Source organism: Eurosta solidaginis, chromosome 5, assembly GCF_040869045.1.
Source record: "Eurosta solidaginis isolate ZX-2024a chromosome 5, ASM4086904v1, whole genome shotgun sequence".
NCBI classification, from domain to species: domain Eukaryota; kingdom Metazoa; phylum Arthropoda; class Insecta; order Diptera; family Tephritidae; genus Eurosta; species Eurosta solidaginis.
In genome coordinates, this window is record NC_090323.1 from 224,588,904 (window position 1) to 224,602,624 (window position 13,721).

Consider the following 13,721-nt stretch of genomic DNA (forward strand, 5'->3'; position numbering starts at 1 on the left):
AATTCAAATTTTAAAGTAAGATAATCCTTACAAATGTATGTATACAGAATATATATGTCGTTTTTGTTGTTATTAAAACAATAGTTTTATTTATATTAAAGCTTTTATAATTTTTTTTTTAACTTTGAAAAATATCCGAACACCATTCCTTCATTATATGACATTCGACTGCCTTCCACTCTATTCGCAACATAACCTCCACTTAAGCTGCCAAACTTTATAGTAAAGAATGCTTGTCATCTTTTCTTGCCTCATCCACAATGCTATTATCCCGGCTTTTGTAATAAGATATAAATAATAAACAATTGGTTTTTCTATAGCAATTAAAAAATGTATACCTCAGCGAAGAAAGTAAAGGGAATACTTTCCTCACGTGAGATACGCAAAACATTTATAGACTACTTCAGAATACAACATGACCACAAATTTATACGTTCCAGTCCGGTGGTACCATTTTGTGACCCCACGGTGGCATTTGTTAATGCAGGCATGAATCAAGTAAGTGTTTAAATAATTTAATGCCATACACTTACTATACAACTAATGTTTACAGTTTAAATCAGTCTTTCTGGGTAAAACACAAGCATCATATCCTCGCGTAACCAATTCACAAAAATGTGTGCGCGTTGGAGGAAAGCACAATGATCTCAATGTTGTGGGACAAGATGGCTATCACCATACATTTTTTGAAATGTTAGGAAATTGGTCGTTTGGCGATTACTTTAAGGTAATTCATAATATGAAATAATTACATAACTATACATGATTTATATCAGCGGGAGGCTTGCGAAATGGCGTTGGAACTATTGCGTGGTCCATATAATATAGATCCTAGCAGGTTATATGTAACATATTTTGCAGGCGATAAAGTTCTTGGTTTGCCTGCCGATTTAGAATGCCTTGATGTATGGAGGAGTTTGGGGTTTGTAGCTAATTTTTTGTATCAAAATATCCAAATATAGCAAATGGATATACAAATATGATGGCCTAATTAGGTTTCCTGGTGAAAGGGTTCTGCCATTCGGATGCAAGGAGAATTTTTGGGAGATGGGAACAACGGGTCCATGTGGACCATGTACAGAAATACACATAGACCATTGCTCAGCAGCAAACATTACTCATGAACGTGCGAAATTCGTTAACGCTGATAAGCCGGATTTAACAGAGTTATGGAATTTGGTTTTTATACAATACAATCGGTAAATAGTTATGAGTTTGAAGATTTACATAACTTATAACGTACATTTTATTTTAGCAATGATGATGGTTCTATTACACAGTTGCCAGCTCGCCATGTTGACACTGGAATGGGGTTTGAGCGATTAACTGCGATTTTACAGCACAAATCATCCAACTACGACACGGACATTTTCACACCAATTTTTAACGCAGTTCAACAGGTATGAATAAGAATTTCTTCTCACCTCGCTCAACCGCTCTCTCCTGGCAAACGGTTCTGGAATACCATATTATAAAACTTCTTTAATGGATCCCTACCTTAGAATTTATCATGATAGGTGTTTTTATCATAAAACTTATTTCAGAAGCTCCCATATTGATTGGCAAATTTGCACATGGGTTTCGTATCTTCACAAGGATTTTTATTTATTTTTTTTTTTTTTGAAAGAAGTTTTTCTACAAAAAAGATTCATTGCGAATTTTGGAAACCAAACGGTAGTTAAGAATTGGTTTGTCAAGAGATATTTGCAAAAGAAATAGAAAATTTTCATGTGGCTGCTATAATTTCGATGATTTTGTTGTACCCATAAAAAAAATTGCGAACACAAGTGTTTTACCCAGATATAGTTTTGGTCTCCAAACCGGTGTTGGACCTACCCAGGATAATTTTTTATAAGCGCGGCCAAAGCCCGCCAATGCAGAGAGGTGTTCTGCGTAATAATACTATAGATCTCACCCCTGGTTTCGGAGCGCTCCGGGATAATTTTTCGGTCTTTTGTTAATATCTTTGGTAAATCTATACGAAAGCATGCCACTCTTAATACACGTCCAAAACATCTAAAGGGGAATCAAAAACGCGTTTTGGATCCAGGTTCGCGAATCCGAAAGCTGAGTCAAAAATTTTAGGTTTGTCAACAGATTTGGCAAAAGAAATTGAAAATTTTCATTTGGTTGTTGTAATTTTGATGATTTTGTTGTACGCACAGAAAAAATTGTGAACATAAGTGTTTTGCGCGGATATAGTTTTGGTATATGCTGCAGAAGCATGGGCCATGGTAACATCAGATGAAGCGGCTCAGGGAGTGTTCGAGAGAAAAGTTCTTCGAAAGATTTATGGACCTTTACGCGTTGGCGATGGCGAGTACCGAAGAAGATTTAACGATGAGCTGTACGAGCTCTACGCAGACAGCACCATAGTGCAGCGAATTAAAACGCAGCGGCTGCGCTGGCTAGGGCATGTTATGCGAATGAAAGAAGGCGCTTATAAAAAATTACCCTGGGTGGGTCCAACACCGGTTTGGAGACCAAAACTATATCCGCACAAAACACTTATGTTCACAACTTTTTTTGTGGGTACCACAACATTACAACAACCACATGAAAATCGCCAACTTCAACTGCAAATATCTCCGGACAGAGATAAAGTTTTTCTTTTCAGGATTATTGTTCTCGAGATTAATACGCGTCTTTTGACACCTCTCTCAATATTTTTTTACGCGTATTAGCAGTGACATGCTGTCGTAAAGAATTACCACAGCGAAAAACCAAAAACCAATTGGTTGGCTATGATATGGTTATGGCTTTAGCGTTATTGTATGGCACCATTAATCGAGTACATTGATTTCCATAAGGTTGGTTCGATCAGCTGTTTTATCTGGTTATGGCTATGACCATTAGCTGGCCCTTAAGCGCCAATTAAGTAAGTAAGTAGTTTTGGTCTCCAAACCTGTCCTGGAGCCACCTAGAATAATTTTTTAAAGGCGCGGCCGAAGGCCGCCAATTCGGAAAGGTATCATGCGCAAAAATACTATGGAGCCCACCCCCGGCGTCGGAGCACTCCGGGGTCATTTTTCGGGTTTTCGTTAATATCTTTTGAACGATCTAAAATTTTTATTTTCCACATTCGGATTATTGTTGTCGAGATGAATACGCGTCTTCTTTTCGATATTTTTTTGACGCTTATTAGCAGTGTCATGCTGTCGTATAGAATTACCATATATTTTGAGAGACACAAGATTTTTATACTCAGCTGAGCAGAGCTCACAGAGTATATTAATTTTGTTCGCATAACGGTACCCCGTAACGACATAAACTAATCGAAAAAGGAAATTCATTTAGCCATGTCGGTCCGTCCGCCCGTCTGTCCGTTAACATGATAACTTAAGTAAATTTTGAGGGATCGTAATGAAATTTTGCATGCGAGTTCCTGGGCACGAAATCGGACTATAACCACGCCCACTTTTTCGATATCGAAAATTTCGAAAAACCGAAAAAATGGATAATTCATTACCAACGACGGATAAAGCGATGAAACTTGGTAGGTTTTTTGACCTTATGACGCAGAATAGAAAATTGGTAAAATTTTGGACAGTGAGCGTGGCACCGCCCACTTTTAAAAGAAGGTAATTTAAAAGTTTAGCAAGCTGTAATTTGGCAGTCGTTGAAGATATCATGATGAAATTTGGCAGCAAAGTTACTCCTATTACTATTTATGTTTTAAATAAAAATTAGCAAAATCGGATGAAGAACACAAGAAGAAAAATTTTAAAAGTCAAATTAAAAAAAAAAATTTAATAACTTTACAGTATATAAGTAAATTATGTCAGCATTCAACTCCAGTAATGATATAAATACAAAATACAAAAATAAAAGAAAGTTTCAAAATGGGCATGGCTCCGCCCTTTTTCATTTAACTTTACTAGAATATTTTTAATGCCATAAGTCGAACACAAATTTACCAATCCTTGTGAAATTTGGTAGGGGCATAGCTTCTATGACGATAACTGCTTTCTGTGAAAATGGGCGAAATCGGTTGAAGCCACGCCCAGTTTTTATACACAGTCGACCGTCTGTCCTTCCGCTCGGCCGTTAACACGATAACTTGAGCAAAAATCCATATATCTTTACTAAACTTAGTTCAGGTACTTATCTGAACTCACCTTATCTTGGTATAAAAAATGGCCGAAATTCGACATATCCGGTCATACCACGCCCACATTTTCGATATCGAAAATTACGAAAAATTAAAAAAAATGCCATAATTCTATACCAAATATGAAAAAAGGGAGGAAACATTGTGATTGTGTTGTTTTTTTGGACGCAAAATATAACTTTAGAAAAACTTTAAAAAATGGGTGTGACACCTACCATATTAAGTAGAAGAAAATGAAAAAGTTCTGCAGGGCGAAATCAGAAGCCCTTGGAATCATGGCAGGAATACTGTTCGTGGTATTACATATACATATAAATAAATTAGCGGTACACGACAGATGATGTTCTGGGTCACCCTGGTCCACATTTTGGTCGATATCTCGAAAACGCCTTCACATATAAAACTAAGGGCTACTCCCTTTTTAAACCCTCATTAATACCTTTAATTTGATATCCATATCCGTACAAACACATTATAGAGTCACCCCTGGTCCACCTTTATGGCGATATATCGAAAAGGCGCCCACCTATAGAATTAAGGCCCACTCCCTTTTAAAATACTCATTAACACCTTTCATTTGATACCCATATCGTACAAACACATTATAGAGTCACCCCTGCGCTATGTATGGCATGTGATGCTGCCATTCCTAGAAGTCGCGGAAAAGCACAGCGCACTCCGGTATATTGGTGGAATGACGAAATTGCGGAAGAGCGTAGAAAATGCCACAAAGCACGAAGAATAGCGCAGAGGGTACGTTCATCACCACGATATGCAGAGCTACACAGCACCTATGTCGCACAAAGAAAGGCACTTAAAAATGCCATAAAAAAGAGCAAGAAGTTATGCTTTAGGGAACTGCTGGATAATGTCGACCTAGATCCTTGGGGATCAGCCTACAGAACTGTGATGGCCAAAGTTAAAGGACCGATATCACAGCAACCTACGTGCCCGATACTGATGAATATTATTGTTGAAACACTTTTCCCAGCGCAAGATCGCTGGACTTATCCAAGCGAGGATTTAGAAAGTACGGATATTCCGCAAATTACAAAGCAAGAGGTGCCGGACGCTGCAAAAAGAGTTGCTGATAACAAATCCCCAGGACCCGACGAAGTACCAAACATAGCCCTTAAAGCCGCGATTACAACTAGGGCTACATTATTTACTGATCTTTTTAATTTTCGAGCGTATAATTAGTGAGCGCCTACAGCTGACTCTAGAAAGACCAGGTGGCTTATCGAATAGTCAATATGGATTTCGCAAATCAAGATCCACCGTAGATGCAATACAAACAATCGTCAATATAGCTAGAGAAGATATCTCTGGAGGCCAAAATAAAAGGAAGTTCTGTGCACTGATTATGTTGGACATCAAGAATGCTTTTAACACTAACACTAACAAACTGGATGCAGATAATGGCAGCGCTGCAAAGCTTCGGCACTCCAGCTTACTTACGCAGAATTATAGGTAGCTATCTTAAAGACAGAGTACTTCTTTTTGACACGGATCAAGGAGCAAAAGAGTACAAAATCACAGGAGGCGTCCCACAGGGATCTGTTCTCGGTCCAACGCTTTGGAATGTAATGTATGACGGGGTGCTTAAGATTGATCTACCAGAAAACACGCAAATTGTGGGATATGCTGATGATATTGCAGTGGTAGTAGTGGCCAAGAAACTGGACCTGCTTCAAGCATTATGTAATGACGCCGTAGCAAGAATAAAGGAATGGCTGACCAATACAGGACTGGAGTTGGCTAGCCAAAAGACGGAAGTGGTATTAGTAAGCTCCAAACGGTCGGCGAACGAGTTAGTCTTAACTGTCGGGGATCATCAAATCACCTCAAAGGATTCCTTAAAATACTTAGGAGTGCACATTGACTCTAAGTTAACTTTCAAAGAGCACTTCAGAGCGGTAGGGGAGAAAATTACCAAAGTTAATGGATCACTTATGCGAATAATGCCTAACATTGGTGGTCCGAGCGAAGCTATACGTCAGCTATTGTCCACAGTAACCAGCTCAGCAATACTATACGCAGCACCAGTGTGGTATGGATCTAAACAGACCCATCAAAAATATATATTAGCAGCGTACCGACTTGCTTCTTTAAGAATAGCAAGTGCTTATCGGACGGTGTCCGACGACGCGATCCTGGTTCTAACCCGGAAAATCCCAGTGGACTTACTGGCAAGCGAAATGGCCGATCTGTATAACACTAATATCGAGCGACCATCTGAAGAAAACAAGAAAAGAGCAAGGACACAAACAATAGCTAAGTGGCAAGAACGGTGGGAGGCCTCGAGTAAAGGGCGTTGGACTTTCACACTAGTTTGGAACGTATCTCAATGGAATGAGCGGAAGCACGGCGAACTGAACTACCATCTCACGCAGATAATGAGGGGACATGGCGGTTTCAAAGAGTATTTATGGAAGCGTAGGATAGAGGAAGATCCTCATTGCCCAATGTGTACCACAGAGTTAGAAAACGCAGAACACGTCATGTTCTACTGCCCCCGTTTCCACGAAGAAAGACTCACCTTGCATGGAGTCTTTGGGGAGGAACCTACCACGAGAAATTTAGTTTCACATATGTGCAACAGGAAAGAGTGCTGGACTGCAGTGAGCAAAATGGCATTTATAGTAATGACACGCCTGATGGATGCTGAGAGGGAGCGCAGAGAAATGCGCATGCGAAGCAGTGGCGATTAAATGGACACTCAGAGCAAATAGCGGGAACCTGGACGCAGGGACAACAGTAGGCTCTTAAAAAATGAGAAATATGGAACGCCACCCTGAAGTAATGCGAACGTGGTGCCGGGGTGGGCGACGGTTCCAGAACGGGGCTGTTTTTTAGTCTACGGAAACACGGTTGCTGCGACGGCAGCAATTATGGTGCATTAGGCATTTTTCAGCCTCCCCGCAAAAAAAAAAAAAAACAAAAAAAAAAAGTCACCCCTGGTCCATCTTTATGGCAATATCTCGAAAAGGTGTCCACCTATAGAATTAAGGCCCACTCCCTTTTAAAATATTCATTAACACCTTTCATTTGATACCCCGTATGGCGATATCTCGAAAAGGCGTCCACCTATAAAACTAATTCTCACTCCCCTTTAAAATACTCTTTAATACCTTTCATTTGATACCCATGTCATACAAACACATTCCAAGGTTACCCTAGGTTCATTTTCCTACATGGTGATTTTCCCTTATATGATAGGACGAAGGAAAATCGTTCCAAAAAACGTCACCCTTGGTCTACAATTTGGTCGATATTTCCCAAACGTATGTGATATGGAATTAGAAACCACTTATAAACCATCTACGAAACCAATGCAGCCAAGCTCTCAGCTGAGTATGTAATGTTCGGTTACACCCCAACTTAGCCTTCCTTGCTTGTTGATTTTGTTTTCGGTTTCGGATTCGCCTGTTGATATTTTTGGATGTATATTAAAAGTGTCATGCTGACGTATAGAATTACCCGAATTTTTGTAGACTATTTAATTCGGTAAAGATTGCTACAAATTAAGTTTTTATTAGAGCCCGACTGGTTTTTTCCAAATGTCGATGCTTAGTGGCAGATAGCTGATTCCATTAAAATACAGTAGTAACTCGGTTTGTGTACGTACTCGGTACTTGTACACCTCGATTCTTGCAACATAGAAAATTTTTCCATTACATACTCAGTACTTGCGACATTCAAAAAAATTGAACTCGATACTTGCGAAATTGCCTTGTTTCTTTTGGTAACGGTTCCTTAGATTCAATAAAATTCGGGGAAGTCCCGATTTATTTCGCTACTGAATTGCTGTGATTCGCTAATTCTAATTACGCACGTGTATTTTGGGACATTTGAATCAGTTTTAACTGGCGTTTTATTGAGTGGTGCGGTCTCATAATAGCAGCGAAAAAATCTACGTTGCTTACAATACAACAAAAAGCTGACATTTTAAGGAAGCTAAGTCGAAAGAGACTATATCAGCTTACAATATTTGCTTAGAATGGGCTGATGAAAATAACGCATCTTTAGACGATGTTATGACGCTCCAGAGACTTAAAAGCAGCGTAATAATGAACAAGCGAGCTTGCACAAAACAAACAAAAATTTAAAATTTTTTTAGTCCCACATAAAGTTTGTTAGTCTTTCTATATTTATGTATATGAACGAATGAAACTTAAGCGTTTTGAATTAAAATACATATTAAAAATAATAAACTGTAGAGTTTAAATTGAATAATTTCTACTCTCGTTGAAATGAAGAAAATCGAAAACTGGTTTGTTTCGTTTTAATTATTTATTATTGTTCAGAAAAAATGTCTGTAGGTTCACAAAATGTATATTTTCACAGCTAAAGTAAAACTATTCGTACAAAATCGTTTAGCGAACTTCGGAAAATGTCTTCTGCTTTGCAGCGGCCAACCATCGCTGTCCACACTACAACGCAGTCAACATTGTCTTTAATTCCAATTCTTGGAATTGGTACTTTGTACGGCGAGCTTAGCGCTTACCACGTACTCCGTATTTCATCCAGAATATAAAATTCCACTTATCAGAATTTGCACTTTGTACGGCGAGCTTAGCGCTTACCACGTACTCCGCACTTCTACTGATAAGTGTTCTTACCGCCGATCGCAAAACGAAATGATTGAAAATTAAGAGTGCGCAGCCTTTTTATAGTCTGCGCCAGAGCAAAATTATTTTAAGGCAATCCTGTTAAGAAAAATGTTATACAATGCAAATGCAAAAGAAAGAAAGAGACAAACATAGTTCTTCAGTTATACTACTACTACCATGGTAACGAAAGTTTTAAAGTGAAAGGAGTTTCCATACAGTTGTCTTATAAAATACTTCAAATATGTTATGCTACGTTATCTTGCTACGTTACAGTCTCCCCCTTTGGCGTGACTAACTCGTCTCGAGGGCACGACAACACTTGTTTAATTCTTCTTGGGTCGTCCTCGTCTTTTCAAAGGCCGTACAGGTGTTGGAGACTCATCTTGATTGCCTTGATTGAATTTTGTAAGTGAGGAAGCATGGTAAGTTCCCAGCGATAAATTTGGGTTTTGTTTAGAAGCGATTTCATACGACGTTGAGCCAACTTTTCGGATGATAATATATGGTCCGTCCCTTTTCGGGACAAATTTTGATGTGAGGTTTTTCGATGATTGACTAAGAGTATGTGTAGTGACTAGTACTTCTGTACCAAGTTCAAAGTCGTCTTTAGGCGTCTCCGCTGATCAAAGTAGTCTTTGTTTTTGTCTTGCATGTGATGTTGTGTTTCTTTTGCACGTTTCAATTCAGTGCTGATTCTATTGAGATATGGCGTAATTTGTGGAATAAAATTTTCGGACTCCGCAATAGCTTTGACGTCATGTTGTACGTCATCGAGAGTGCGTAGCTCTCTTCCGAAAGTTAAGTATGCTGAAGTAAAGCCAGTACTTTGGCATCTGGCAGTATTTAGTGCGAATCTGATTGATGGTAGATTTAGATTACACGTATTATGTTCATTGCCAACAAGTATTGCTAATTGTGTTTTGATGTCCCTATTCTTACGCTCGACGGGATTAGCTTGCGGGTGATAGACCGGTGTGAACTGTTGCTCAATTCCCATGCAATATGAAACTTTTTGCATTATGGCTGATATAAACTGGACACCATTATCAGATTTTAGTCGACGGGGAATCCCATAACGGAGAAATATTTCGTCAATTAACGTTTTTGCACAACATTCCGCGGTTGCTTCTTTTAGAGGAAAAAGTTCTGTCCATCGTGATGCTACGTCTTCGGCTACCAGTATCCACTGGAAGCCATCATGGGTTTTTGGTAGAGGACCAAACAGGTCAACCGCGACAACTTCAAATCGTTGATTGCTGCTGGTAGTTTGAAAAAGACCCATAGGTTTTAGATTAGTTGCCTTATACCTCTGACACTCTGTGCAAGCTTTGACATGCTTTGAAATATCAGTTCGCATACCTGGCCAAAAATATCGGTTAGCAATACGATGAATGCTTCTCTCTATCCCATAGTGGCCGGCAGTACACTCATTATGGTATTTCTTTAAAAGTTCCTCACGTTCTTGCTGTGGTATTACCAGTTGAGCGTCTTCTCTATCGTCGTTAAAATAGCAGAACAATACCCCATCAAACAGCAAATAACCTCTGCTTGACCAAAATGTTAAATTTTCGTCTTCAGATTCAATTGACGATATAATCTTTTTTAAGTACTCGTCTTTCAATTGATCATCCCGTATTTCTTTGGAACTCTTACGGGGAAAGTCTATTTGAAAAGCACATAAACCATTTTGTTCAATTTGGATTTGGTTCTCATCACTTGTCGGACGGGATAGCATATCAGCGAGGGAGTTGGTTTTCCCAGGGGTGTATTTCACTTTGAAGTCATACTGTTGAATTTGCAATGCCCAACGTGCTAGTCGACCAGAAGGTGACTTTATTGTAAGTAACCATTTTAAAGGTTGATGATCTGTTACCAAAATAATCTCAGAGTCTTCGATGTAGCCGCGAAACTTTGCACATGCCCACACTATCGCTAGTGCTTCCCGTTCTGTAGTAGAATAATTTCTCTCAGCTGATGATAATAATCGGCTCGCATATTCAATCGGATGTTCATTATCCTCCTCCCCCTGGAGTAAAGCAGCTCCTAACGCATAAGCGCTAGCATCGGCTTTGACATAAAACGGCATATTGTCTTGAGCTTGTTTCAATATTGGTGCTGATGTTAAAACTTGCTTAAGTGCTTCGAATGCTTCTTTTTGCCTTGCGGACCAAGACCATTTTGCATTCTTTTTCGTAAGCTCAGTTAATGGTTTCGAGATTTCGGCATATTTACTTATGAATCTCCTGTACCATGAGCACGTCTGAATAAATGAAATTAATTCTTTAACATTTCTCGGTGCTTTTCTTTGGCTAATGGCGGCTGTCTTCTCCACATCAACGCATATGCCATCAGCTGTAATAACATGACCTAAATACTTTACCTCGTCCCAACAAAGTTTACTTTTAGCATTATTTACCCGTAGGCTAAATTCGTTTAATTTAGAGAGGACAATGTTAAGATCCTTTAGGTGCTCTTGAAAAGAAGACGAGCCACGATCAAATCGTCTAGATAAACTAATAGTTGAACCTTGGGAATAGAAGCCTTAAAACGGTCCATGAGACGCTGGAAAGTTGCCGGTGCATTACGCAAACCGAATGGCATTCTTTTAAATAAAAATGTTCCAAAAGGGGTAATAAAAGAGGTTTTGTAAGAGTCTTTATCATTTACTTTTATTTGATAATAACCACTTTGCAAATCTAAAGTTGACATATATTTAGTACTTTTTGCTGCATGTAATATGTCATCCATACGTGGTAACGGATACCTGTCAGGTACGGTTACTGCATTTAGCTTCCTGTAGTCAATACATGCTCGGACTCCGCCGGTTTTCTTTGGTACCATTACAACGGGGGATGCCCATGGTGATTCACCTTCCATGATAATATCAGCATCTATCATTTTTTCAACTTCTGTTTTTAGCTCACGTGTTTTCGCAAAAGAAAGACGATAAGGTGGACTAAAAATTGGTACATGATCGCCTGTGTCAATTTTGTGCTCTGCGTACGGCGTTGGTTCAGAAATGTTGCCAAATGCTTCTGCATTGGCGTGAAGAACTGCATCGAGCTCCTGCTTCTGTTCACTTTTGAGACTAATCCCATCTGTGGATTTTAACAATTTAAAACCGAATGAACCCAGTCTTACGAAGTCATCGTCGTCATCTCTTTTATTATATATCATACTTGGAAATAGAGATGGTCCTTTCTGCCTCTGTGGGGTTAGCGCATCGGCTGGCAGTGAATCTTTGAATATGGCTTGGATTGGACCTGGCGAATAGTCATTTCCTGGTATGTCTGGACCATAATACTCAGGATCTGAAGCATGTGACTTTGGAGGAGGGGTGTTAACTGGAATCTTGCGTTTAGGGGTAATAATACGCGCTACTTTAATGGTTTCGATCAGGTTTACTGGTACGTTTTCACCAAAATCGAATTGTTGCGTAGGGTTGTCTTCGAAATACCAATATTTCTGCCCCATATTTATTACGAAATTTTCTTTTTCGAGAAAGTCGGCTCCAATCAACGTGCGATTATAGTCTGCCTCTGGCAGTATTATGAATTGGATGTTTAAACACCGACCGCCAATTACGATTTTGCATATAGTCGCCAAATATTCTTTCCTTGACACGATTCCATCCGCTAAAGCGATGTCGCAAGTAACTTTTTCATACTTACACCCCTTGAAATCCATGACGCGTTTGAGATTAGCGCTTGCCACACTTGTACGAGCTCCAGTATCGAAATACGCTTGTCCCGGTACACCGAACAGCTCCACATTTACCACTGGTATGTTTCTACCAACATTTACGGGGGATATTGCGTTAAAATTCACCACCTTATTAGATGACGATTTAATTTTACTGCACACGGTACAGTTTGCGCGTGTTACGCCAGGTGCATTGCATCCATAGCATGCAAACTTCGGTTTAACAGCTATTGCAGCGGCAATTGTAGCGGTATTTGCGTCAGACGTGTCCGATTTTTGCTTTTTAAAACAAGTTTCACGCGTATGTCCCTTTTTATGGCAAAAAGTGCATCGGGAAACTTGATCCTGTACTTTTCTCGAGCTTTCACGTTCGCTCAAAAACAATTCTGTTTCTCGCGCTTCTTTGAGAAGTTGCTCATATGTATTTACCTTATGACGGCTTACTCTCTCCCGGATAAAAGCACTAAGCATGCCAAAAACCATATCGATTTGATCAGCTTCTGCTGGAGCGTTAGGTAATTGAGCGAATAATGCTCGCTTTTTCCGGATAAAGGTGTCCGTCGGCTCGCTCTTCTGCTGCTTACATTCGAATATGTCACAATATATTCTCCATGCCGGTTTTGCGGGACAGAAACTTTCGCGTAGCATGCGAACTACATCCGTGAATGTGGATACTTGATCCTTCACACCGCGCCACCATTCCGCAGCATCACCCTCGAGCAACATAGGCATTCCCGTTATTGCGTCGGCGTCGTTAATTTTTTCTACCATTTTAAAAGTAGAAATCGCTGCGATGAACTCTTCGACTTTGATAGGGCTCCTCTCGCCATTGTATCGAGCTTTGCAGGTGCTAAATGTACCCACACGTGTATTAGGGTTGTTCATTGACATCAGTAGCTCCTTAAATTGTTCATTAGAGAGAGTCGCCATTTTGTTAAAACGTGGACTTCTTCGTGGTAAAATTTTGAAGAAAAAATTCAGCCAGTTGGGCGCCAATTGTGGAGTTTAAATTGAATAATTTCTACTCTCGTTGAAATGAAGAAAATCGAAAACTAGTTTGTTTCGTTTTAATTATTTATTATTGTTCAGAAAAAATGTCTGTAGGTTCACAAAATGTATATTTTCACAGCTAAAGTAAAACTATTCGTACAAAATCGTTTAGCGAACTTCGGAAAATGTCTTCTGCTTTGCAGCGGCCAACCATCGCTGTCCACACTACAACGCAGTCAACATTGTCTTTAATTCCAATTCTTGGAATTGGTACTTTGTACGGCGAGCTTAGCGCTTACCACGTA

General features: G+C 39.5%; 1 protein-coding gene across 2 annotated transcripts in view; it reads left to right on the top strand.

Moving 5' to 3' along the window:
- The first annotated feature begins 236 nt into the window (after positions 1 to 236).
- The window catches only part of AlaRS-m (alanine--tRNA ligase, mitochondrial), a 32,527-nt gene continuing 19,042 nt past the window's right edge, over positions 237 to 13,721 (top strand). Inside the window, exons 1-5 of one of the 2 annotated variants that reach the window (XM_067788564.1) lie at positions 237 to 498; positions 554 to 727; positions 777 to 922; positions 996 to 1,199; positions 1,256 to 1,400. In XM_067788564.1, coding sequence (XP_067644665.1) covers positions 331 to 498; positions 554 to 727; positions 777 to 922; positions 996 to 1,199; positions 1,256 to 1,400 — 837 coding nt within the window. In that variant the 5' untranslated portion in view covers positions 237 to 330. Of the gene's footprint in view, positions 499 to 553; positions 728 to 776; positions 923 to 962; positions 1,200 to 1,255; positions 1,401 to 13,721 lie in introns of those variants that run through there. The other variant, XM_067788565.1, reaches the window with a different exon arrangement.